Below are 27,750 nucleotides of genomic sequence, written 5' to 3' on the forward strand. Positions count from 1 at the left end.
GGGATCCTGCCCACTTCCTCAAGGGCTGGTTTTCCCCCACACTCAACGAGAGAGGGTTACGTGTTCTACCGTCTCGCACTCGTGGTGGCACAGAAGACTTGCCACAAACAACTCATTGTTCTTCAGAGCACTCTATCCCATTAATTCTGCCCTTAACCATCAAATGATTGTTATCGGAATTTTCATCGATATAAAGAAGGCATTTAATACCATCTGACACTCGGCATTGTTATAAAAATTCAAGTGGTACGGTATTGTTAGTGGCTCTCGCGACTTCTTTTCTAATTATCTGAAATCACGAAAGCAAAAGGCACAATCAATGTGTTTCCATTCGCATCGAGAAATGTCGCATGCGGTGCGCCACAAGGGTTAATAATTTAATGCATGCAATATTATCTACAGGGCGTACACTTGAATCTCTGCAACACACTGTGTCCAACAAACTGCTAGTTGTTTCAATGTGGTTTCGTGACAATCAACTGTTATTAAATGTTAAGAAGACTAAATACATTATTTTCCATTCACGAATGAAAAACCTTAACTGCGTTTTAATAAATATGTCACTAAACAATTCGACAAATGAACGCATTCACAGCATTAAATATCTGGGAATTCTAGTTGATAGCAACCTTCATCCGAAAGACCAAATCCATGCCGTTTGTAAACAGTTGTCCTTCAGCTGTTACACTCTCATACGTACACAATACTTTCAATGCACAATACTTTGAATGGACTTTGCTAAAATCTTTGTATTTCAGCATATTTCACTGCCACCTTAGTTAATGTTGCGAATTGTAGGGTCAAACATATGCAACTTGCCTAACACCGTTACTCCATTTACAAAAGCGGGCTGTGCATATCATTACTTCTTCCCCAGTGGACTGTACCAGTAGTACTACTCTCTTTGAGAGACAATGTGTGCTGTCGTTCATTACTATGCGGAACCACAATATCTCCTGCCAAGTAAGCAAGACAATAAACACTAATACACCTCTGCATCACAACATCTTCATTTTCCCATCGCTAAACACTTGACACGCAAGCAACGGCAATCTTAATCTTCCTGTGTGCTTCAATGCACACGGTGAAAAGCTGATTGAATAGTAGAGCATCACACGCATAATCGAAGACCTGGGATCATTTCCCACCTACAGCAAGTTGTTTTTTCATCCACTAATTTATCATTTCCTTATTTCAATTAGTAAGTACAAGTAATTTCTCCTGTGTTGTCCTTGGTATCTTTCTTTGTTGGCCTCTTAAGATATGATCAATATGAAATCGGGCCCCTTGGTTAAAACCCCTTTTTTCTTGTTCATTACATAACGGGGGTCTCGAATCCGGCAACATTGATGCCTTCAGGTAGCACGTATGGATTTATTGACCAGTTGCCTTCACCCAAAAAGATTACGTCCTCGTGACGACTGCGGCAGAAAGGATGTTCCACATCCGCCGTCAAGGTTTGTGAGTGGTGAAGCTGGCGAACACTCCCAGGATTAGTTCTAGTGGTGACACATAAATACCCCAGAAAGTGGATTGGAAAATGCCGCCGCGATAGCTCAATTGGTAAAGCATCGCACGCGTAATGCGAAGACATGGGATCATTCCCCACCTGCTGCAAGTTGTTTTTTCATCCACTTTTAATTCCGTTAATTTATCATTTCTTTATTTCAATTAGCAAGTACAAGTAATTTCCCCTGTGTTGTCCGTGGTATCTTTGTTTGTTGGACTCTTATGGTATAGTTCTCTTCCAGTAACATCAGGCGTCCTGCAAGGATCAGTCCTTGGCCCCCTCCTACTTCTAATACATATTAACGACCTACCAACGCATATCTCCTGTAACGTTTGTATCTTTGCCAATGACTGTGTTATCTACTGCACAGCTAATAACCCCGCTGATCAACAAGCTTTCCAAACTGACTGAAATTGCATCCAGGAGAGGTAATGGCTCATGTAACTAAACCCCGATAAAAGAAAAATCGTGTCATTTAACCGAAAATGTAATCCTCTTTTGTTGCATTTACAATCTCGCATGTTGCGATAGAATTAACACAGTCTTATAAATACCTCGGTGTAACGTTGTCCAATGATCTAACCTGGAATGTGCATGTAAGAAGCATGTGACGCCCCCTCGGGCATAATATTCATTGGCCCGCCGGGCTCGGTAGGCAACATTGGGCACCACACCAATAAACACCGGGGAGCACATCTGCTCGGGGTCAGCCATCATTTGTCACCACCATGCTGCGGAGCATGTGTTTAACAGAGGGTGTCCCTCGTTCACGAACCCAGGCGGATTGTGACAGTGCATGTCACTAAAGCCATATCATCTGCTAACAGAAGTCTTGGATTCTTAAAACATCATCAATGTCATCCGCCACTAAGCCTAAAATTGCTTTCTTACAAGTCACTCGTATGCTCTAAGCTGGATATGCCTCTGCCATCTGGAGTCCTAACCAAAATATTTAACAAACTTGCTAGAATCAGTACAATATCGTGCCACAAGATTTAATTCATTCTTGCTATTCATATAATGCCAGTATATCATCGTTAAAAGCACAGCCTGGCCAAACAACCCTGGCTCGCTAGTATGCACTTATATCATAAGTTATTCACTTCCTCATACGATATCCGCACATCAGTCCACCCTTCCAGTTGCCCGGCCACGTGTGCACACTTGCCTCATCATTCCTTCCACATTCAGCCTCGGACTGGAATGGCCTTTCACACGAGAATCACACAGCAATCACCTGCCTATGCATATTTTTCAACTGTATAACATATTCAACAGTGAGCAGATGTGTACTTAAACGCATTTTTTTTCCAGTATTTAGTTTTTTGCTTTATATCCACTACCCCACACTTATGTAATACCCCCAATCCTGTGGACCTTTAAGCTAATATAGTGAATGCGAAAGTCACAATTTAGATAAATCAATATTTTTAGGGTATTTCAGCAAATTTTTGTGTTGTTTTGGCTTCAACTACCACATTTCTTAAAGATTAGAGTTGGCAGGTGTGGCTAAATACTACATTAAACGAGAAGAGAGGGGGTTAACCGAGGGACCCTCGGTTAACCTGCTGCCGTTAACATTGATGCCTTCAGGTAGCATATGTGGGTTTATTGACCAGTTGCCTTCTCCAAAAGAAATCACGTTCTCGTGACGCCTGCGGCAAAAAGGGCGTTCCACGTCCGCCACCAAGGTCTGTGAGTGGTGGCGCTGGCTAACACCCCCAGGGTTCTACTAGTACACATAAATACCCAAGAAAGTGGATGGGGAAACAGCGCCGAGGTAGCTCAATTGGTAGAGCATCGCATGTGAAATGCAAAGGTTGTGGGTTCGGTTCCCACCTGCGGCAAGTTGCTTTTTCATCCACTTTAATTTCCATAAATTTATTGTTTCTTTATTTCATTTATTAAGCACAAGTAATTTCCCCTATGTTGTCCTTGGTGTCAGTGTTTGTTGGCTTCTTATGATATAAATACTACATTGTAGTATACATAGCCATCAATCTTTAAGGACGTTGTACCACACCACAAAGCTTGTGCGTGACAGCGCATTATCAGTACCTCTTCTTTAGCTCTAAATCCTGCCTGCTTTCACAACCACACGAAATGGCAGTGAGAATTAACAACAGAATTTGCAGTATTTTCTACTTTCTCTTGAAAGACAGCCAAAGACAACCTCCTGACTGGGCACAAATCGAAATTTTGCCTAACTGTCTAGGTTCAACTTCTTGGCACAGTAAGGCAATGTATCCGCACTTTATGAAACAATAATGCTCAAGCACATTACAACCTTTTATCACTGTAACCTGTCCACTCACGTTTCCACTCGTGTACACTGAGATCACGATCCTCGAAGGACTGATCGCAGGGCTCAGCTGATGGCTCGTCTGACGGGTCCGCTAGGCTGGCCAAGTACGGATGTGCCAGAGCCTCAGTGGCAGTGGGCCGCTTGTCTGCATCCAGTTCCAGCATGCGCTCCAGCAGGTCAATGGCTGCAGCAGCGAGGACACATGACCCACTGTGGTGTCTCCACCCAATGCATCACACACGCTCATGACAGCAAATTCTCTATGCTGCACATTACACGTTAGATGTGTGTTGCAATTCTTATTTTTGTATAGTTTACCCGCTCCTGTGTAAGGTGTGAAATCTAGGGGAGCAGTGCCAAAAAGTTGCAGTTTTGCCTGAAGCAATGACTGCAACAGCAAAGTACGAGAACGTTACACAAAGGCTCATTGTATAAATTGCAGTCTTCTGGGATAGATAACAATGGTATTAAAGCACACTGTAGTTCTCTCTAGTGCCATTCTTTGTCTTATTTTCCAGCCATCATTAGAGACAGATGAGATCTCATGAGTGGAAAGCTGTCAAGGTCATTTTCAGCTCAGCAGATAAAAGCACATCATCTACCTAGTGTCTCATGTCCCCAACCAGCTTTCCAAGCAAAGTCCTCAAACACATCATTGCATCACATTCAGAAGTTAAGAGTTTTTTCCTTTCTAACCAACATCACTTCGGAAAAGGAACTCATTGTTCTCCTTTGGTTAAAAGGTAAAAAAAAACCAGGGCACTACACCGACCAAAGTAAGATTTAAAAGAAAAGAACACATTTCGGCTCCCAAACGGGAGCCTTGTTCCCAGGCAAAATAAACAAAGGTGTTCGAGCAGCTTGCTTAAATAGTCTTGAACACGTGACATACCCGGGTTTTTGTTTACCTTTTAACGATGTTTCATCCCGACCAGATGGGCTTCCGTCAAACTCTGAACTTCATTGTTCTCCTTTGTTCAACGGTGCGCTACACTAAGTCATGGCTTCCAAAAAGGGTTTTTATGTGAAAATACGTAAATACCGCATTAGCACAACACGTCATTTATTTAACTTTCTGGCCTCAGGACATGCCTTGCATTATATTCGGGCTCATGACATGGATATAATGCCCCCCCCCCCTTTTTTTTTCTGCTGCTTCAAACTGCAGTGTGAGCGAGCTAAACAACTAGGCACCACCACAATCGCTACCATGTACTGAGCCATGCTCAAAACTTGGTGGCATGGAATAGGATGCTATTCTCGCAGACAGTGACGACAACACCAACAGTGACAAGTAAATTGAGCATGTGCTCAAATTAAAACCTGTGGAGATGGGTTTGCATGAGGCTCACCCTACGAGCAATGGTCAGGAAAGGGCACAATGCTCCTCCACTCCGAAACACACAAGGACACCATGGCAGGGTTCGTCGAATCTCGGACATGGTGCAGAGAAGGCTCCAGAATCAGAATATCAAAAAACACAGGTTTATTACTCCAAGATACAGCACAATGTGACATCAGGGCGATTACAGCCAAAGGCTGGACCCGATCAAGGTGGGACCTGATGACGTGTGCTCGTGCGGTGACTTGACACCGGAAAGAAGAAGAATGTTTTGTGCGAGAAATTTGCTCCAGCATGCTAGCAATGTCCACTATGTTGTCACTGGGGCAATGGTTCCCAGAGATCAAGCTAAGCGCCAAGCTGGGGGATGAGGCACAGGAAAGCCCCTTGATCCCTACACATGCAGTTTGCAGTAATAATGAATTAAGCGCCCTGCAGGCATCTGCCTTTCTGAGTCATTTTCTGTTTCTCTGCAGTATCACAATGCATTATCATCATCAGCAACCGCAGCCTATATTATGTCCACTGCGGGATGAAGGCCTCTAACTGGGATCTCCATTACCCCTGTCCTGTGCCGACCAATTCCAACTAGCACCCACGAACTTCCTAATTTCATAATAATTATAAATTTTATAACCATAATATATATTTTTTCCCTGTTCTCAGAGATTGAAAGTCCCCCTTCGTGTTATATTTGTGGTTGCATTATTTATGGGTAAATACAGTAGACTTTACTAATTAACTATTTCTGCCTAACAGCCTCATAGTTTAGGAATTGTCCTTCAGTAAACAATTCACTGTTCTCAATAACATTTCTTACCCCCTCAGTTAAGTATAATCAGGTGTTGCCCAGGGGAGCGTCCTAGTACGTGTCTAATCTTCTTCAACGACCTATCATCTGATATTACGTCATTCATTCAGCTCTCTGTCAATGATTGCATAGTTTACCCATGCTTCTGAGGAAAAAATTCCAATGATTTTCAAGAACTTTCAAGGTCAAGTCATTATATTGTTATGCAAGGATGAACGAAGAGAGAGAGCAAGAAGATTGGAGACGCTGGCTGCTGCGTGCTGTTGGTGGTCAGCCATCTTAATTAACTACTCTGACTCATCCTGTATATATATTGTAGATATAGTCTTTCTATACTCGCAACATCCCCGTAACATATTAGTGGGAGGTGCAGGGTACCACAGCTAGAAACGGAGCTCTGCCGTGGACGTCGGATCACCATCCGCACCATGGGTGATGGTAAGCATGCCGGATCAACGTTGTCGCCGCCTCCAACATCACCGTCGCCAGCTACGTCGCTGTCATCTTCGGTTGTGGTTGTGCAACCCAAGGATCCTGGAACTTTCTGCAGGACCGATGGCGCCGACATCGAAGAGTAGGTGGCTATGTACGAACGCAAGAGTGGAATCAACAGATGGGACCCTACGCTAATGCTAGCTAACCTCTTGCTTTACCTAAGAGGCATGGCAAAGGTGTGGTACAAAAACCACGAAGAGGAGCTAACCAGCTGGGACCAAAGCAAAAAGAAGTTGACAGAGTTGTTTGGCAAACCAGCCGGCCGTCAAATTGCCACAAAGCAAAGCCCAATCCCCCACGAAGTCCTATCTCTCGTACATACACGATGTGCTGGCACTTTCTCGTAAAGCCGATCACGACATGACAGAAGCTGAGAAGGACGGGCACGTGCTTCAGGACATTACTGACGACGCCTTTAATCTGCTCATGTGCAAAAGCTGCTCTACAGTTGATGCTATCATTAAAGAGTGCCAACAATTCGAGCAGGCCAAAAGCCAACACGTCTTGCACCCATTCGCCAGACTTCCCAATACTGCCGCAAGGTCAACGGGTAAAGATAAAACCGCACAGCAGTATGCATCCCCATCAGAGGACGTGGTGCGAATAGTTTGACATGAACTGGATGCGACGGCACCCGCAGCTTTCTGTTCGCGTAGCTCTGATGCTACCATTTTTTCCGTTCCTCTCATACAAACCATCATTCATCAGGAACTTGAAAACATTCCTTTACATTCCGTATGTGCTCTCGCCAATCCCAGAACTAACGAACGCCCTTCTACTATTTTCACTCCACCCCGACGCTTCTCTCTGTGTTATTGCAACCCGATGGAGTGGAGAACTGTGGACGACCAGCCGATATGTTTCACCTGTTGCCGCATTGGTCACGTCGCCAATACTGTCACAACTCGTGGCCCTCAGCACCTTGCACGCCGACCAACCTGAGCAGTTTTGATGCAAATGCCCGCAATGTTTCACCCACCGCCGGGTCTAATAGCGCCGACAACTCTGCTAGGAACATGTGGTACAGTCCCTCAACATTGCCAAGTGGACACCAGTCTCGTTCACTGCAAACACGTCATCCATCTTCCCGTTTGCCGCAGCCTCGTCTCCTTTCATCCCCTGTGGCTTTTGGCTGCACCCTTTTGGAAAACTAAGAAATGCAGCCCTCTGAGATGGTGTTGCATTGCCTACTGCCGCAGCAAGTCCTCTGTCTGTGCCCACAAGGAGAAGTGTAATAGACATTAGATAGACGGCATACCTGTCCAAGCACGCGTCGACGCTGGAGCCCACGTATCTATGATGAGTGCTAGCCTACATAGACGTTTAAAGAAGGTCCTCACCGTAGCAGCTGCCCAACTGCTTCGTGTGGCTGACGGCGGCGTGCTGGTTGTTCTTGGAATGTGTACTGCGCATTTAATTATAGCCAGCCGCGCTACTTCTGTTCTCTTTGCTGTGATCGACAACTGCCCTCACGACGTTATCCTTGGATTGGACTTTTTATTTACTCATTCTGCTCTCATCGACTGCGCGACCGGCATTCTTCAGTTAGAACTGCCTCAACTTGCCGATGCTCCGAACACTGCCCCACTGCACTTGTGCTCGCTTCACGATGTGCGTCTGTCACCAGAGGCAGTTACTTACGTCATTTTGACCGCCCAGCCACAGGTTCCTGACGGTGAATATGTGCTTCACCTTATCATCGACGTGCTTTTGAACCGGAACATTGCTCTTCCGCATAAGTTGGTCATGGTTACTAATAATGACGTCATTCTACCGCTTCTGAATTTCAGCTTGTGCCCTCAAGTGCTTCCAGCCGGCATGTTCTTGGCCAGCATTTCTAATACTTTCGAATGTGATATTGAAAGTCTGAATTGCGAGTGCGTTTTCTTAGCACCAATTGTAGCTCACAACTCTGGTCCCCTAACGGATGACCTGGCGAAGATGATTGTACCTGACCTCACCTCTGCACAGGCCACGGACATCCATCTCCTGCTTGAATCATACAGTGACATCTTTGATTTCGGCGATAGGCCTTTAGGCCAAACATCTGTTGTTCACCACCATATAAGCACTGGAGACCCGACTCCTATTCGTCAGCGTCCCTGTCGTGTATCGCATTCTGAACATCGAGTCATCCAATCAGAAGTGGACAAAATGCTCCGCAAAGGGGTCATAGAGCCATCAGCCAGCCGTTGGGCTTCGCCTGTCGTCCTTGTGAAAAAAAAAGATGGTACCTGGCGTTTTTTCGTTGATTACTGCCACTTAAACAAGATCACATGAAAAGACGTCTACTTACTACCACACATCGATGACGCCTTGGACTGCTTGAATGGAGCTAAATACCTCTCGTCCATCGATCTTTGATATGGCTACTGGTAGATTTCAGTTGATGAAATGGACTGTGAGAAGACTACCTTCATCATGCTGGATTTCTTATATCCGTTCAAAGTCATGCCCTTTGGCCTATGTAATGCTCCTGCGACATTTGAACATATGATGGACTCTCTTCTGCAAGGCTACAATGGACCACCTGTCTTTGTTACTTTGACGACATTATTGTTTTTTCTCCCCCGTTTAGCAGCCACCTTACCCGACTCGCTGCAATTCTTGCGGTCTTCCGAAAAGCCGGCCTTCAACTTAACTCCACGAAGTGTCAATTCGGGCGCCGTCAGATTACCATGTTGGGACACCTCGTTGACGCATCCGGTGTCAACGATCAACCAGATCCGGAAAAAGTTCGTGCCGTACGCAGTTTTCCTGTACCATGTTCTGCTTCTGACGTGCACTGCTTCGTCAGCCTGTGTTCTTACTTTCGCCGTTTCATCAAAAACTTTGCTGACGTTGCTCAGTCTTTGACAGATCTTCTAAAGAAGAACACGCCATCCTCATGGGGCCCGGAGTAGGCTCACGCATTTGCCGCTCTCATCGGGTTTCTGACCACCCCTCCCATGCTTGCCCACTTTGATCCATCTGCACTGACCGAAGTCCACACTGACGCAAGCGGCCATGGCATCGGCACTGTTCTCGCACAACAACAGAATGGTACCAAATGCGTGATTGGTTACGCCAGCCGCCTGCTGTCACCTGCTGAGAGAAATTACTCCATCACCGAGCAGGAGTACTTGGCTTTAGTTTGGGCTATCGCCAAGTTCCGGCCCTATTTGCACGGCCGCACATTTTCGGTTGTCACACACTCTGCTGGTTGTCTTCCCTTCGGGAACCAACTGGATGGCTTGGTCGCTGGGCTTTGCGGCTCCAAGAATTTTCGTTTAGTGTCCATTACAAGACTGGATGCCCCCCCCCACAAGGACGCTGGCTGCCTCTTGCAGCACTCCGTGGATTCTCCAGATCCTGTTGCACATGATCTGGTCACCTGTGTGATGGCTTTGACTGACATGACCGACAAGCGCACTGAACAACAACGCGATGCATCCTTACAGTCCATCATCACCGGAGTGGAATCTAGCAGCACCAACGGCACGTGCTGCATGTTCATGCTGCAGGACGGCATCCTCTACTGCCACAACTTCAACCCTGATGGCCCTGAGTTGCTCCTTGTTCTTCCTTGTCATCTGCAATCCATCGTTCTTGAACAACTTCACGATGCACTGACGGTGGGACACCTTGGAGTTTTGCGTACATACGATCGCGTACGACGCCGGTTCTTCTGGCCGGGTCTCTACCACTCTGTGCATCGTTAGTCACCACTTGTGAATTGTGTCAGCACCGAAATAAATCTCTCCTGCCACCTGTCGGATGACTCTATGCAATTGAAGTGCTTTCTGAGCCGTTCTTTCGCGTAGGCCTTGACCTGCTTGGCCCTTTTCTGACGACAACTAGAGGCAATAAGTGGATCACCGTTGCTACTGATTACCTGACATGCTACATGATAACAAAGGTGTTGCTGACTAGTTTTGCAACAGACGTCGCCAATTTTCTCCTCCATGATGTCATTCTCCACCACGGCGCACCTCGACTTACTTACAGACCATGGCCGCTCATTCTTATCTCGAGTTGTCGATGACCTCCTCCGCTCTTGTGCCACTGAGCACAAGCTGTCCAACGCCTACCACCGACAAACGAATGATCTTATGGAACGTCTCAAACGAACAATCGGAGAGATGCTGTCGATGTATGTCTCCAACGGTCACCGCGACTGGGACGCCACGCTGGCTTACGTGACGTTTGTGTATAACTAGTCCCGACATGGCACCGCAGGATATTCACCCTTTTATCTCTTGTATGGTCGCAATCTTACATTGCCGTTTGATTGACAGCATCCTCCCTTCTGTGCCACGTGTTGCAACTGAGCACGCTCGTGAGGTCATCAATTGCACTCACATGGCATGTCAAGTCGCCCGATCTCGTTTATTAGCCTCGCAGCATACCTACTAAAAATCTACTAAATGTAGTCAATGCTTGAAAATGCTTAATATTCCAGGGTTTTCAAGGACCCTAAAACATTCAAAGGCATTGAAGGCCTTGAAAACTTGATATTTGAGTTCAATGGGTTTCAAGGTTCATCAAGGACCAAATAAGCCATGTTATCATTCGCTCACCATGTCATCGGGTTGGCCTCTTCCAGAAGCTTCTCTCTCGCTACACAGGGCTTTAGATATCCTATGCCGAGTTAATGATGTAAATTACGAGATTTCGCCACTACACTTTGATGCATCCTCAAGTCAGATGGCTGTTGATGTCGTGCACGTTTAGTGGCTGAAACCATACTTTGCTCGCAATTCTTTGCCTACCATGCGCCGAGACCGTGCTTCGCCACCCAGCAGTCCTGTTACGGAAGGATGAACGAAGAGAGAGGAAGAAGAAGGTCGCTGACACTGGCTGCTGCGTGTTGTTAGTGGTCAGCCATCTTAACTACTCTGACTCATCCTGTATATATATTGTAAATGTAGTCTTTCTATGCTCACAACATCCCCGTAACAATATATTTATGGACCATGCCGTCTATAGTAATGCCACAGAAAACATGGGTGCAACAGGCCCACGCTACCTCTTGGTTTTCAAGTTCTTAGCTGATGCTCAGAATCTCTTGGGCTTTGTCTCTGACAGCCTTACTTATGCTGTTTGATTTATCAATGCAAGCAAAGTCACATTTACTCTCTGCTGTCCTTGCACAGGTGCCTGCAGAAGATGTTAACACACACAGTCACTGCTGCCTCCAACATCCTCATGTTTACTGTTTTGCTTTTTTCAAAATTTCTGCCTCGAGGTGGCGCTTGTTCAGACCCATTGTTACTACAAGCTGCTGCTTCTCTGCTTCCAAAACAGAACAATAATGTTGTCTTGCGGAGGCCACTGACTTCCTCGGTTCTCTTGTCATCTCTGTGCTCAGGATGTCACCTGTACTAGTCCCAGTGTCACGAACAATGCATTGGGAGAAGTCTTCATGCAGCCACTGCAGCAGCTAGCCAGTAATGTTACAAGCGTGGAATGCACTCCTGCACTTAAGCACAGAGACACAACACAATAGATTTGCACTGAAATAAGTGCTTCAATGTTTTCAGTAATTTCAGAAAATCTACTAAATATAGTCAATGCTTGAAAATGCTTAATATTCCAGGGTTTTCAAGGACCCTAAAACATTCAAAGGCATTGAAGGCCTTGAAAACTTGATATTTGAGTTCAATGGGTTTCAAGGTTCATCAAGGACCAAATAAGCCATGTTATCATTCGCTCACTGTTCAATCTGGTCACTCTCCAGCAAGGTTTCTTCGACTGCATTACGAATTGTTGTCGTCCAACACAGAAAAATGCTGACCTTCACCCATGTTTCACTCTTACTGTCAAAATTCAGTAAAACTTGCTGCTGGGCTTAGTACATGATAACTGGTGTGAAACAGATGTGCAACAACCATGGAAGGCAATCCTTGTAACACAAGCCCTTTTTTCTCTCGTCTTCTTTCCGTGGTTGTTGTGCATATGTTTCACACCTGTTCTCTCTTAATTCACTTTCTTCTACTCTTGTTACTTTGCTCTTGTTTCAATAACAACCCAGACTTCTTCCTACAAATGCTAAGACATTCGCACTGGCACTGCTGATGCATTCTATATGCTAAGCTACCTAAAACGTAATCTTTGCAATGTGCCATCTATTATGTGCAAGCTCACATACTAACCCAAGACTTGAACGGACACTAAAGGCACATAAGTCAAGCTAAAGTGATAGATTAGTGCTCGATAATGTCTAAGGCCTCAACTTTATTGTGAACAGGGCTTAATTTTGTAATGGAGAAATTGAGGTAAAGGCAATGCACAATTAGACTCCCCTGGACATTCAACTACTAGCCTGATGAAGAAGGCACTCCTCATTATAACTCTGTCACTAGTATTCACAATAAGATTATTGCATTGAATTGTAAGATAAAAGAAAATGCTGCTTGTCCAATTCTATTTCATTTTTAGAAAAAAATAACCTACTGACATTGCCCTTGACAAGGACACAGGCGGTTGAAAGGTTTCATTTTCTCTACTCTTCCCTGCCCACTTTTTTGCGTTTCAGCAGTCTCGTTATTGCGGCAAAATGCGAAGCGAAGGTTGTGGGTTCGGTTCCCACCTGCGGCAAGTTGTTTTTTCATCCACTTTAAATTCCATTAGTTTATCGTTTCTTTACTTCATTTATTAAAGCACAAGTAATTTCCCCTATGTTGTCCTTGGTGTCAGTGTTTGTTGGCTTCTTCTGATATGACATCAACGTTCTAGTAATTTGATTCTGAGCTTTCAGTACATATCAACTGTACCAGGTTTGCTGGTAGCAATAATCTTTTGTTACCTAAGGTTACTACTAATTATGGTAAATCATCCTCAGCCTTTTGTGCGACCACATTATGGTATCATTTAACCATGCCTCTAAAATCCGAAGTTTCTTTAATTGCATTCAGATTCATCAAAAGATTATTTGTTATATTTTTGATGTTCGTGCTTCTTTAGTTGTACTAGATTTGTGTTTCTATATACTGTATTTATTTCTCAAGTTCATTGTTTCTTGCTTTAAAACGTTATGTTTTTTATTTTGTTATGCTTACTGTTATTTCTTAGTTGATATATTGGTTCTTTTGTTCACACTGCTGCTAATCCTTGCATTATTTATGTGCAATCTTCACCAAGGGTCCTGTTGCAGTCTTGTACTTTGGGACCCTTATCTGCACATTTTATATGCTGTAATAAACCTACAATGTAATAATAATAATAATGATAAACTGATTTAAACTGATTAATGTGTGCCAGGTGTATTTGTGCAGGCATCCCCTTAAACGAACCAAGAAAGCGAGCATGATGTGTGGAAACAAACACGATTTCAGCATGACCAAGTCATGATGCATGTGGCAGTACGTTTCTCAAAAGAAAAACAATCGAGAAGAAAGCAGAAACAAGGGCGACTGAAGGGCTGGAAATTTAGTGACAACCATGATGCCAACAGACAATGAAGCAAATGAAAGCAAAGGGGAAATAATATTTTAAGTATGAATTGGCCTAGTGGGTTTTTTCAACTATCTGAATATGTGGGCATAATTTCGGACTTAATAATTGTTCACGATCTTAACAAACTTGTAGCTGAACTGACAAGGGTTCGAGAGATGTGTAGTTCCGTCTTAGACTTGGTATTCATTAGCTATTTGTTTTCTGTGCACACGCCATCTGTTCTGGAAAGATTATCAGATCACAAACATGTACTTGTATCTCTACTGCTTTCTCCATGCGAAAGATCATATAAAGGTCTGCATAAACTTGTAAGATTTTTTGCATGCAAATGATGAGTCAGTGCTTGATTATCTAGATATTGCTTTTATACATTTCGGGGTAGTGAAGTCTCAGTTTTATGGAATACTTTCAAGGAGCGCTGTGAATTTTGTTTGCATATTTTCATTCTAGACAAGAAAGAAATTTGTAAAGAAAATGAATCCATGGGTTAACTGCCACATTATTCACCTGAAACGGAAGGTCAAATGTCCAAACTCATATGTTATACTAACTTTCTTCTAATATTGGATCCACCAGGAAATGGCGCTTCACCAAATCCCTTCTACAAACGTAATCAGGCTAAATCACACCAGAGAGTCGCATAAGCCGATTACCCAAGCGGTCGTGAATGGAAGTCGCATGCAAAAAAAATGCTTGTAACACGTTTCAACACTTACATCCACTTTGCATTTACAACTGATGACGTAAATCTAAGTGGTGGCTAGCCAGGCCCTTGTTGGTATGAACACATACTTCAGCAAACAGCGCAAAAATGGGATGCAGAAAGGAGCACACGGCACAGGTGCAGACTATCTGTTGGAAGTCAGTTCTCATGTCGTGTGCTCCTTTTCAGTGTCCAGTTTTTAAGCTGTTTGTTGAAATATTGATGATTTGGCTTGCGATTCTTTGGATCCTGTTGACATACTCTCTGAAGAGGGTGTCACTAAAATGCTACTTCAATTGAATAAAAATTGTCGATAGGTCTAGTTGGCCTTCCTAATGCATTTTTGCGACAATATCAACACATGTACTTGTTTATCTTTCTCGGGTGATCGCTTTTTCTCTGGCTAACAAAAGTTAAACGTTATCGCTCAGCACAGGACGCATCTGCATTTACAAAGTTTCTTGAATGTTAGCGATGGTTCTATCCATTGTCTGTTGTCACCAAACCTTGTGTAATCTCATAGTATGTGCAACACGAATTGTGTAGTACTTTCTGTAAGACACGCGGGCACAAGCGATTGTTCTGGAATCTTCGATAACTCATGTATAAAAGCCGACGCACTTGCCCCACAGATCAGATTTCGATGATCGCCAACTGTGTTCACCACTATTGTTGTCTAACTTGCTCTTGTGGGCACAGGTTCGCCCATTAAAAAGTTAGTTTTGTCATTCACAGTTTTGCGACTGTTTTCTTCATCGTCACTACAACATGACAATATGCAGAATCATTGTCTTGCTTTTTATCCGAAATATTTTGCACTTTTTTGTCTTCTTTGCCAGTTGACTGGCTCAAAGCAAAAATCGCTATGCATAAAATAATGACTGACTCTGTGTAAACAACTACCGCCCAACCTTTCTGACCTCGTCCTGTTGCAAACTTATCAAACATTGCCAAACAAAATGTTACGGGGCTAAAAACAGTCAGACGTGTATTGACAGAATATTTACAATAATTATATCAGCTGACAAGATGGTAGACAGCGCGCGAAGACCAGAACATCGTCTTCTTCCGACGATGATTAAAACATCTTCTTCGTCAGGGTGTCACATGAACGCCGGCGGCTGAAGCACCGGCTCGGTGCTGGTTAGGAGGCGGGCGAGTGATACAACTTAAGACGCACAACGTGGACCACGTCGGAGCGATGCTGAGCCACGGTTGGCTCAAGAGGGGCGATTTCGTACATGACGTCAGTTACTTGATGCAAGACATAATAAGGGCCGGAGTAGCATGAAAGTAACTTCTCCGAGAGGCCAACGCGTCGCGACGGTGACCAAAGGAGAACCAGGGCGCCCGGTGTGTAATGGGCGTCACGATGGCGGGCGTCATATAAGCGCCGCTGATTGTCCTGCGACTACACAAGTCGGCGTCGAGCAATATGGCGTGTTTCTTGTGCTTTCAGGATGGCTTCACGGGCGTACTCGGATGTGGAACATAGCCGTATCGGAGCACTTTCAGGAGGGTCAATAGCAGCAGGTAGAGCGAGTTGCACGCTGACGAAGAAGAAGTTTTGATCATCGTCGGAAGAAGACGATGTTCTGGTCTTCGCGCGCTGTCTACCATCTTGTCAGCTGATATAATTATTGTAAATATTCTGTAAATACATGTCTGACCGTTTTTAACCTCGTAACAATATTCTGACAATACCGTAGAACCTCATTCAAACGTGCTTAAGAAAATGCTTAAGAAAACGTGCTTAAGAAAATGTACTAACTGGAAAAATGTACGATGTGAAGTTGCTAAAAAATTTGAAAGACTCAGCTGTAGTTGACCAGTGCGTAAGGTGAAACGTTACACAATTTGTAGCAGGATGTGATGCTATAATGCACCGAGCTCATGGTGTCCGAGTGGACCCAGACCTGTACTGTCGTTTTTATGGCTTCAGGCTTATGTATACACTCCTCGAATTCGGCCTGCATCAACAGCTTCTTTGAGCGAGGCATGTGCGGGGGAGGTGTTGACATCAGTGCACATTGCTGCTCCACCTGAGACGCCGTCGCGCATTGAGCTGGCAGGGTTTAAGACGGTGATGGAAAACCAAAATGAAATCGAGTTGGCGGTCCAGAATACAATGCCACTAGAGTGAAACATGACGGCCACTTCAGGCTGCTTGCAGCAGGGAGCGGTGGCAGATTCGGGTTATTGCCTATTAATGAATTCCGATTCTGTAATGCAAACATCAGTGGAGCCTGACGTAGTCACATTGCTTTGAACTCCAATGCAGACAGTTTAACATAACAGAGCACTTCTGTTGGTAAGAGAAACCATACAGCACTGTATGAGAATATTTTTCTTCACACAATGCAAAGGCTCAACCACAGCATAAAATGAACTTGCGTTGGAAGCTTCCATGCTGGCTGCAGACCAAGTGAGCAGAAGGGCATCTTGACGTACGAGTCTTGATGGTAACAGGGTGGCTGAACAGCCCACTCCAGTCGCCTGGCTAGCTCAGACGACTGCCCCAAAAAAGGCTGTGGTCCTGGGTTCGAGTCCCATATGGGCCTCCTTTGTAGCAATTGCTACGATTGGGTGAATGCCTCATTCTCCCTTTATTAATCTACACTTAACAGTGGCACAATGCTCTTCCAAAAAGGTTGATCCTAAGGATTACACCGTGCATGGAATGAGCAAGGATTGCGAATTCTTTATTTTACCTCTGTCACATGAGCACGCAAAAACTCTTTTACATAAGCGGTCTTTCATAAAGTTGAAAAACTTTTTAATGAAGCGGTGTTGAGCAGCAGACACACGGTACCGACGATCTCTTAGTGTTTCCTTCTGGACACGCTACCGAAAGCATGGCGCTAGCGTTCAAAACAAAATCAGCCAAAATAAACTGATGTACCTCAAAATATAAAGTTAAAGCTTAATGTATTACACGGTTTTCAAATAAATTTAAAAATGCCATATTCAGAAACGCTAATGTAAAGATTTATTGTAGTAGTTTAAAGAGCGTTCAGCCTGCTTACAAGGCCCATTCAACCTGCTTCTGAGAGTACAGAAAGAAATGAGTATTACAGGGTTTACTACACCTTCTGCCAGACATACAATTATTTTTTATGATGAACCTAGGCTACAGAAAAACATGCATTTGCTTTTTTTTAATATATGATAATTTCTGGTGCCCGCTCGTTTCGAGGCTACTCCTTTTCGGTCGTAAAAGAGATAGATGAACTCCGCTTCTATAAAAGACCGCTTCAGAAAAAGAGATTGCATAAGAGTTTGACGTAATAGTTCTGCGAAAGTTTTGCTTCAAGTTGCTGACAAATATGACTTCGCCCTGCCATCTGCTAGTCACCTGGTTAGCTCAGATGGTAGAGTGGCTGGCCTGGAAAGGTGGTGATCCCGGGTTCGAATCCTGGACCAGGACCAATTTTTCTTCAACTGTGAGGCTTCCCTTTCGACGCACCCGCATGGGTTTCTTTTGTAGCAATTACTACGATTGGGCAGATGTTTCATTTTCCCTTAATTGTACCATTTATGTATGACAGTAATAATAAATTAATCAATGAATTTATGCACAGCATACATGGTCCAATGGTCCAGCACAAGTGGTCCAAGCACAGATCCTAGTGGAACGCCAGAATTAACAGGCACTTCACATCTTCAAAATGGAAAGTATATTTAAATTTACAACAGCATAGTAAACACTTTGTGAAACGCTCATGTAAATGTGGAATGCAGCTGCCCCTCAGCTAATGCCATTGCAGCACATTTACATTACATTACATTACAGCACAGCAATTAAGTTACATTACAGCACATTAGACTACCAATACAGCAGTGTCATATTTTCAAATTTTTGTTCTGCCATGTCTTTTTCAATTTGTTCAGCAGTAATGAACATGTCACGCATTTCACATACTTTCGTGCAGATTTATAAGTAAGCTCTCTTTTTTTTTTTGGTATGGTCCTCAATCAAACAATGTTAGCATTTTATTCTATATTTTAGGTATTTTGCATGTCATTGTTTTTGCCATTTCCAGTGAGTTATGCCTTTTTATAGTTGGCATGACTATGTCATACAGGTCGTCCAATTTTGTGCAATATCTTAATGCATATATCAGAAGCTCGTCTACATTTCAGTCTTGAGGGCGTTACATAAAAATCTTCTCTTTTTTTTATGTGTGTAGATGAAACGGCCTTCGCGTTTTCTAGCGCTTTCTTTTGTTATTTCACCGTCTGTGAACTTTTGTGTTTAGAATTAGTACTCTTGTATATGTCATGCACCTTTCACTTTTGCTCATTTTTTGAGCATGTATCACACCACGTTATAAGAAAAATCTGTTTTCGGAAACGAAGTCAATAAAGCGGGACTAAACATCTGTTGTGTTGGAAGTGGAATTTTTTTCATGTCCCGGCACATGCTGGTATAATATAAGTATGGGCAAGCCTGCTTGTGTGCCAACGCATAGCCCACGGCGCACCATGCGCCAGCTCCCAAGCAATGCCAATGCGCTGCGTAACGCGTGCATTGCTTGCGAGCTGGCGCGTGGTGCCCCGTAGCACGTGCGCAATAAAAAAAATGCTCTACGTACAGGTAAAAACAAAAAAATGTAAGCAGCACGTGCGCGGCATGAGGGAAAGGGTGAAAGTAAGCGGAGCGGGTCGGCATAACAAAAACCAAAAGAAAAGAAAAACATTTGTTAGAGGAGGCGCCGCGAGGCTGCTATTCCTGTTGCCATGACAACGTAAACAATCGTGTGAGCTGCCATTTTGCTTCTGCGTCGCCCATTGGTTAGGGCCGTAACTGAAAGGGACCTTGGCGCTAGCGTCAATGCCAATGGCAGCCATGCGGAGATTCATCCCCATGTCTCTGGCGCGGCGACAAAATGATGTTGATGTTGATGTGGCTTCACGCACAAATGCACAGGGTGCTTGGAGGCACTTGTTCCGACCTCTGAGGCTTGTTGTTCTGACGGGCCGCCCGATGGAGACAACGCCCCACCGTATTTGATCGAGGAAAAGTGGAAACACAACGTGTTAACCGACACGTACGCAATAAGCTGGTATGGTTTATGTGGATACAAAATACATTATGTTCAATGGCCGCTGTGTCGGGGATTTGACTTTACTACTTTTAAAACGAAACTACTGTTTAAGCAGGTACCGTTTAAGTAGGTTTTATTGTACTTTGTTATATCAAGAATTTAGTTATATCAAGGTGTATATACGGCCCAACTGCATAGTTATCTGTCCAAGTCATGGTGCCTGTTTCTTTCGGTTCCCTGGACCTCTCTTATGAGGTGGTCAACAGGCATCTTGTATGTGAATTCAAGAGCTGCTGCACAGCGCTCCAACACAAACTGTTCAGAAGTGTGTGACCAAGAACACCCAACTTAAGTACAGTATAACCAGATAATCACCAACGTACATCTACTTTGGTTTTGTCAATCTGTGCATTTATATGTGCTTATCACATTCAGCTAAAAACAAATAAAAATGGTGCTACATGTGAACCAATACAAACACAGTTGTTCTGAATAACAGTTTCATCACATAAGGCGATAAAAGTGGAAGATAAAAGCCGAGCGTTTAAAGAAAGCTGTCAATACTTAAAAGTGCAAAGTTAAAGACATTGGGCCACATTCTTCAGTAAAATTTCTGACAGCTCTGAACAGATCTGGTTTTGAAATACAGCTGAACCTTGCAATAACGAAATTGGCCTAGAATGCAGAAAAATTCACTTTCGCGAGAATTTCCTTGTTGTGAAATGAGACAGCACAGACAGGTAATGCGTCGCAGAACGCCACCTTACTGTCAAAATTCTGTTAGCCTACTTTGGTATGGTACGTCCACACTAGCGACAAAAACGCGCGTGACACACCGCGCGCGGCGAGCGGTGCTGTCGCGCGCGGCAAGATTCACGAAAAGCGGCAGCAACGCGCGGCAAACGCGCGAATGGGTGCGAGACTCATTTTTCGCGGCAGACGCAAAACGACCACCAATCAGAAGCGAGCCGCTTTACAAGCCGTGCTGTTGTGGCGCCACCTGTCGCATAAGCAAAGAATCATAATCTATGGGCTCTGAGACTGAACAGTGACACGCGCGCCGTAAAATCTCAGAGGCCATTTCCAGTCAAATGGCTGTTTTTGTTAAGCCTTACCACACCGCCACTGAGGCGTCGACGAAGAATTCGCCTCGCAATAGAGGCGTTTTTGGAAACCGTTCGCGGATATGCGTGCCTCTATGATAAATCGAGCGTCGGACAAGGAGCTGCGCGCCAACTGCTGGCACATTATGGACAGCAGTTTGGCATGACAGGTGAGTAATTGGTGAAGGCGGGGAAACAGAGTGTGCGCCTGGCCCTCAGTGTCCCTGTACCGCACCCAAAACTTTCTCGTCCGCTTTCTGGCACGTCAGCGTCACACAAGTAAAGAACAAACAAGTATTATAGTGTTCACAGTCACCAGCAGCTCCTCGCCCGTATCCGACATGCCTGAGCGTGGCCGGCAGTGGCGCAAAAAAACACAGACACTTCCGATGGAAGACGAAATGGGCAGAACGGCGAGCGCGTTGTCACGAGAAGTATTGAATGGAACGAGACAACGCGGGACTCCACGGGCCGCTGCCGCGTGCTGCAAAACGCGACTATGGACTTGCCCGCACGCGTCTGCCGCGCGGGCGCTTGCCGCGTGCAGCGTGTCGCGCGCGTTTTTGTCGCTAGTGTGGGCGTACCAGTAAGCTTGCAAGGATACAGAACCACATGGCTGAGTGCACAAAGTGCGCCGTATGCGTCGATCAGCAGTGGCAGCATTGCCATGGAGCACTATCTTCGGTCAGTTGCTTTCGGGGATACGATGACTTTTGCGAGATATTGCGTAACTCGGCACCAAATGCAGAGCAACAGCGCTCCATGCATGCAGCAGCATTTCTCCAGTGCACACTGTCGCCTATAGGCAATGACGCGTCCAGTGCCGAGCACGAAAGTGATTCTATCTCGTATATATGGCACCAAAACCAGCGTTCTTGAAGCAAGTAATGCATATTCTCAGACGATTGCTCAATTACAGCCCGATGCATGGCATTCCATGCTGTGACTGCCATATCAAGCGCCATAAACAATTCCACGTTAGTGGGATGTGGATTTCCTTGTTTTTTGACACATTTTTCTCGCCGAGGCGCATAGTACGCACTACAATAGGTGTGCAAAAACCATCGTCACATGTCAGTGCAACATGCTGCCACTTCAAACAAGCCAACGCCTCCTTATATTTAGAGGAGGCGCTAAACGGGTGATCGACAAACAAGATGGCGGCCATGACGTGTTTTCAGTACAACTGTTTCTGGCGCTTGGTTGTTTTTGTAAACAAAAATGGTGGCACCCATGCAAGTATAATGTGGTAGTATTTCATACAATTTTAGTGCAAAGCAATCACATTTCAGCATATTTTGGAGCCTGCTAGTCTTGTGCGAGTAGGTTATATTCGAGGTTACATTTTGGCAACTTTTGTTGATGCGGGATTGTAGTACAGTGACATTTCGCTGTCGAGAAGTACGAAATGCATTGAATCCAATGGCCGTTCGCCAGGAATACAAAAATATTTCGTTGTGATGGGAATTTCGTAGTCGCGAGATTTCGTTATTGCGGGTTTTGACTGTAGAATAAAATAGGTCACACATGTCAAGTGAGAAGGGGTGGGCAGGGGCTCAGCAATTTCACTGACAAGTCAATAACACTTTGCACATGCAATGCACACACTTGGTCCAAGGACCCTCTCTCAGTAACTCGCAATGCAACCTGGCCAACAAAGACCTTCGTGCTGTTCATGAAAGACCAGTGAAAGGTCTGGTGGGGAGACATGACCGCGCACACCGGCAGGATTCCAGTTACTTGGGACCACTAAGTGAGCCTGTCAAAATGGTCCAAAGTAAAATGGGTCACAAGCTGAGGTGGCATAATCCAGCTTTGAACAAATTAGTGTTTTATAATGTCTGAGGAGCCTGCAAGAAGGCAAGCATTTGCTGGCACTGCTGATTATCAAGTCCATCTTTTACTTCAAGTTTTATGATAAGGTGATGACGATATATAAAAAGGAAGAGATGTCAAGGTATCATGTATTTAATGTTTCATGTGACTCGGTCACACGTAATTTTACATTTATTTATGTGTAGCTCCACGCATCAAGTTTTGCACCAAGTGGACATCGCATCATGGTGGGATTCAAGTGCTACATTATGGTCAGTACCAGGTGTTTCCCAATTATGTAATCATTCGCACTTTCATTATACAACTTTATTGTAAACTTCAATAATGTGGCTGTTTATAAGTTGTCCCTACCCTTTATCGCTTTTTACCATGCCCATTTTCTACGGCTGCAGAAAAGTTCAGGCAACCACTGGAAAGTGGGACAGTTATGACGATGCCTTTTCCTTTTTCTATAGTGAAGCATAATAAAGTATTAATAGCGCTGCTTTTACTACCAAAAGTGCCTTTGTTTCCCATATGCTTTCATCGGCTTCAAATGGCCATTAAAGTGGCAAAACAATCAATCCAATACTATAGGTCATCTGCACCCTCACCTTTCTCATTGGCCCCCTGGAACACCTCAGCAAAGTTCTTCTTCTTCATGACAGGCAGGCTGCGGATGTAGTTCCTTGCCTGAGCACACAAACACAACTCATTATGGCTGTGTAATCATCAAATATGGAGCAAGAATGAATGCACAACTTTAGATATTTAAGTTTCCACTTGCTTAATTTCTTTTTAATCAACATGGTAAGACATAAGAATTGGTAAAACAGACTGTGAAGATCGAGCACCAGTTGTCATGCGGAGCCACATGAAAAGCCTTGGAGAGCATCATGAGCGGCAAACGTATCGGCATGTACAGCAGCATCCAGCCAAAATCAAGATGTGAAAAACATGCATCCCTGCACATGCACACAGGATTCTGCCAGACGTCTCATCACATTGGGAGATGGAATTTGGCTGCATCAGTTTGGATGAAGCCATTCTTGTTATGCCACTTCCTGTGCACTCAGCTCTCCGAGGAGACCAGTGTCAGATACTCGTTCCAAATGACAGGCATGTGAAGATCTAAAAAATTTTAGAAGGCCATGGCCAGGTTGGACTTCGTGCAGTCCATGGTTTGACCATGTGACACAAGCAGGGCAAATTCAATGTCATGCACACAACCTTGCCGTGTGGCTACTATTTTGCACAAGTGAGCATGCACTGCGTGAACTAGCCCACACTTACTTCATTGTAATGGTGTCCTAACACCATATTACATGTGTGCCGAAATAAAAAACATGTACACAGTTGCTAACTAAATAGAAAAGAGGCAGGACAGACATCTTGGGAATGCATTCTCTAATGTATGATTATTCTGAATATACCAGTACCATACCAATATTTGGCATCATACAGGAATTGAAAGCACAGTATATGATGACAAGTTTTGGAAGAGTTGAAACGTGCAGTTTAAGTTGTGATAATTCCGTTCGCCAATGAAGAACAAATAAATAGCATTAAATAAATCATAACATTTGGAAATACCACGTAGGAATCCCACACAACAAATTCGCACATCATTGTCATTCCTGTTTACTAAAATATATAGCGTCATTCTCAAACAAGAAACAAGAAGCGTCATCCGTTGGTCATTAAAAATTAAATTGTGGGGTTTTACATGCCAAAACCACGATATGGTGCACGCCAATGCGGGTAACTCTGCCAACCCCCTGTAATGCCACCACCTCATCCAGGCTTCTTTGATCCCGCACCCTCAGGCATAGCAGCACAATTCCAAACCTGGCGACTATCACTGAGCAATGTCGTGTCATGGACCGGAACTCCACCAAAGTTGTAGTGCCTTTCTCCGAGATGGGTGCCTTGCTGGCCTGGGCCCCTGTTCTACAATGGCAGCGCACGAAGCCGGTGTGGCGCAGCATGCTCTTTGGGCTTTTGCTGCCAACCGAGTGAACATGCCACACACCAGTCCTCCCAGGTTCATTACGCTTTGTCCAAGAAGTGGGAGCACTGCCCTATGATGCATACACGGTGTGCATACTAGAAGGAAGAGCTAGAAATCACTTTCCAAGACACAGTGGTACATATTTTCAGCCGCAGTATTAAGTCATAATTACAGTCATTTACTCACCATTTTCTTTCTTTTAGCTAATGGCTCGAAAGACACACTTCTTGCTTCAGTAATGTTTTTTGGTGCGATATCATTACATAATTTATTTTCTACATAATCGCATGTGAATGTGTCGATTGGACTTGATTTCTTCATGCCACACTCCAAGCTTAAAATATCTATGTCTTCAAGTTTTGATGAAATACATAATATTGTTCATCACTTGTTCAGATTGTGGCTCGCGATTAAATGTTCAACCTTGAAAATTTTTACGTAACATATGTAAACCACTCCTTCGTCGACATACTCTGTAATGAGTGCACTCATATCTAACACCTGACTGGGTCTCGGTGAGTTTCAGTGCATGGGACCCCCGACATTGGAGAGTTACGAGCTAGTGTGTACTACAGTTGTATCTGACTATCATATTTCTCCAGGACCTTTGCCTTTGATAAAAACAATCACAAAATTGTTTTGCCATTGCAAAATGTTGGTTTTTGTAGAATGATGGCTTGACATTCTACTCTGGGGTTGTGGGGCAATGAAACAGGGATGAAGAAAGAGGACAGCAAAACAGGGCTAACAGCATTAACCATCAATGAGTCCTTCTTCAGTGCTTCTCCATGTGAAGGTGAGCTGATCAGTGTTTAGTGCAAATGCCTCAGGTCCACTAACTGGGAAGCAGCCTTGCCAAATCATGCACACACGCAGTGCATTTAACAGACTTTAAAGTCCTCAAACAGCACATAGGGTAATGAGGGATGCAGATTAATTTAGACTCTCTGGTGTGCTTTAATGTGCCCCTAATGCCAAGTACATTTTTTCATTCCACAACTAGGAATTGCAATGCCATGAAGTCTTGAGGCTAGGCACAACACAAGCCACCTGTTTACATATGAGTGAACTGGCCAGTGAAAAGGATCCATTACAACTGAAACTTGGTTCAATTTGTCCATCATCTATTCCGTTATTCCGCCATAATAATATGGACAATAACACATATGGCAGTGGGGAACTGTACATCAACTCAATTGCATGCCAGCAAATGTATGGAATGACTTGGTTATGTTGCATGGTTTTTTGTATATGCTATCATCCTCCACTGTTTCAATCGACTGGGCTAATCTACTCTGTTTTGACAAAAGAATACTACCTCAACTTGTCACTCAACCCAGGTGTACCACTAGATTTATCTGACACCCTGGATCTAATACAGTAGAAATTTGTTAATTCTACTCCAGTTAATTTGATTGTTTAATTTCCTTCTGATTGAAGGTCCCAGCCAGCAACCATGGGCCCAAATTTAATTGTTTCCATCCTGTACTTCAAACTGCCCATTAGTGGTAGTGCCTGTCATAGCAGTGCCAGGGGACACAGTGAGCACGTTGCCTTCCCACTGAATATGTACGCCTATTGTCGGCCTGCCCAAGAAAGACTTTCCAAGCCAAAATGATAGCTCACAATGAATGATTATAGTGTTCACTCAATTCCAACTAGCACCTTTTTTAAGAAAGCTGGTTCAAAAATTGCTTGCATGTTACGATCACATACAATACCAAAACCATGTTCCCAGTGTTCATAGCAATCTACTGCCAGAGTCAGCCTAGCCAGTGCCATCGCCATTGCTATCACAAGGTGGCAACAGAACAAGTTCTCGTGTAGCATGATGATGCACCACTTTCAGTTTTTGAATAGGAAAGCTAATTTAAAACATAAGTTATCCTGGGGACAATAAAACCAGGTTGCTTCATCGAACAGCAATGAGCAGACCTGGAAGTAAGAAGCCCTGTCAAGTAATTAACAAAGAGAGTTGGGCGAGTTGGTGTGGATGCAATTGCTTTGACATAGTTACTAGTGCGAACAAAACTAATGCAAAAAAGTTGAGACAGGATAGAGTGCTATACTTGAACTGACAAAATTTTATTTGTCAAGTGAAGAGGCCACCAGGTGCTCAAATAAATGTGCAGATAAACACAGACAAAAGTTGAAGGAAAAAAACCAGTCGAAAAACACACGAGGAGAAGTTCACACCACAACGACTGGCAGTGCACCACCAGTCGTTGTGGTGTGAACTTCTCCTCGTGTGTTTTTTGACCGGTTTGTTCCTTCAGGCATGCACCAACAGGCCCGCATTTCAACCCTTCTGCACAGACAAAAGTGCCACAAAGAAGATAATGATAAGTGCAATGAAGCAGATAAGCGTCCACAACATGCCATTACAAATCAGTGATGACAAGGTTTCTTTCAAGATCGAACACTTCTTTATCAGTGAGTGCCAGAGATGGTATGCTTGCACATTCATCACCAGCATTTAAAATGCAAAACGCTTCAGAAATGCTCTCTATCTAACTGCCTGACACACCATCGGAGCACATGCATTTTATGAAAACACGGGGAGCAAACACATCTGTGGTGGCAGTGGTCAGCCATGTGGCCAGTGGCTGCTACAGCGCTCACAGCAGTCTGGTGCTCCCCAAGCCAGTTATAGAGGCATCTACCTGTTGGCCCAGTATAGCATTTTCCACAAGAAAGTGGAACCTTGCAGACCACAACCACATTGCAGTTCAAAAGCGTGGCAGTTTGGGCGAGTTGGTATGTCATGACTTTTTTGGGCTAGTAGCGCAGCTCAGAAAGAGCAAAAAAGGAAGGAGGTAGGGATGATGAAAGCGAACAGAAAACAGAGTGAGCGCTGCGCTACAAGCCTTAAAAAGTCACACTGCAGTTATCAAAGCGGGGGGCAAGCTTCTCTGTGTAGGCATCTTTTTTCCCAGTGTTGTTTACAAACGGCAGAGCCTTGCGAACTTTTGTGGCGCTGAAAAAACAACACCAACCCTGCACTTGCTTGCCACTTTTTTTTTTTGGCAGTGGGACATCCCGTGTATGAACAGCACAGCCCCAAGGGTGCCCGCTGGGACATGCGTCATTGCACTGAGCAGCTGCCAGGTCAACTTTTCTGAGGCTCTCAGAGACTGACATTCAAGACACCTGGCCCCACATAAATGACT

At 44.3% G+C, this 27,750-nt stretch overlaps 1 protein-coding gene across 7 annotated transcripts in view; it reads right to left on the minus strand.

The window, feature by feature from the left end:
* Positions 1–27,750, minus strand: part of p38b (p38b MAP kinase) — a 516,218-nt gene that overhangs the window by 128,505 nt on the left and 359,963 nt on the right. For all 7 annotated transcript variants that reach the window (XM_075670644.1, XM_075670640.1, XM_075670639.1 and 4 more), the window contains 2 exons: positions 23,184–23,262; positions 3,826–3,999 (listed from right to left, as the gene is read on the minus strand). In XM_075670644.1, the coding sequence (XP_075526759.1) occupies positions 3,826–3,999; positions 23,184–23,262 (253 nt within the window). The remainder of the gene's footprint in view (positions 1–3,825; positions 4,000–23,183; positions 23,263–27,750) is intronic.

The sequence above is a fragment of the Dermacentor variabilis genome, chromosome 9 (assembly GCF_050947875.1).
Source record: "Dermacentor variabilis isolate Ectoservices chromosome 9, ASM5094787v1, whole genome shotgun sequence".
NCBI classification, from domain to species: domain Eukaryota; kingdom Metazoa; phylum Arthropoda; class Arachnida; order Ixodida; family Ixodidae; genus Dermacentor; species Dermacentor variabilis.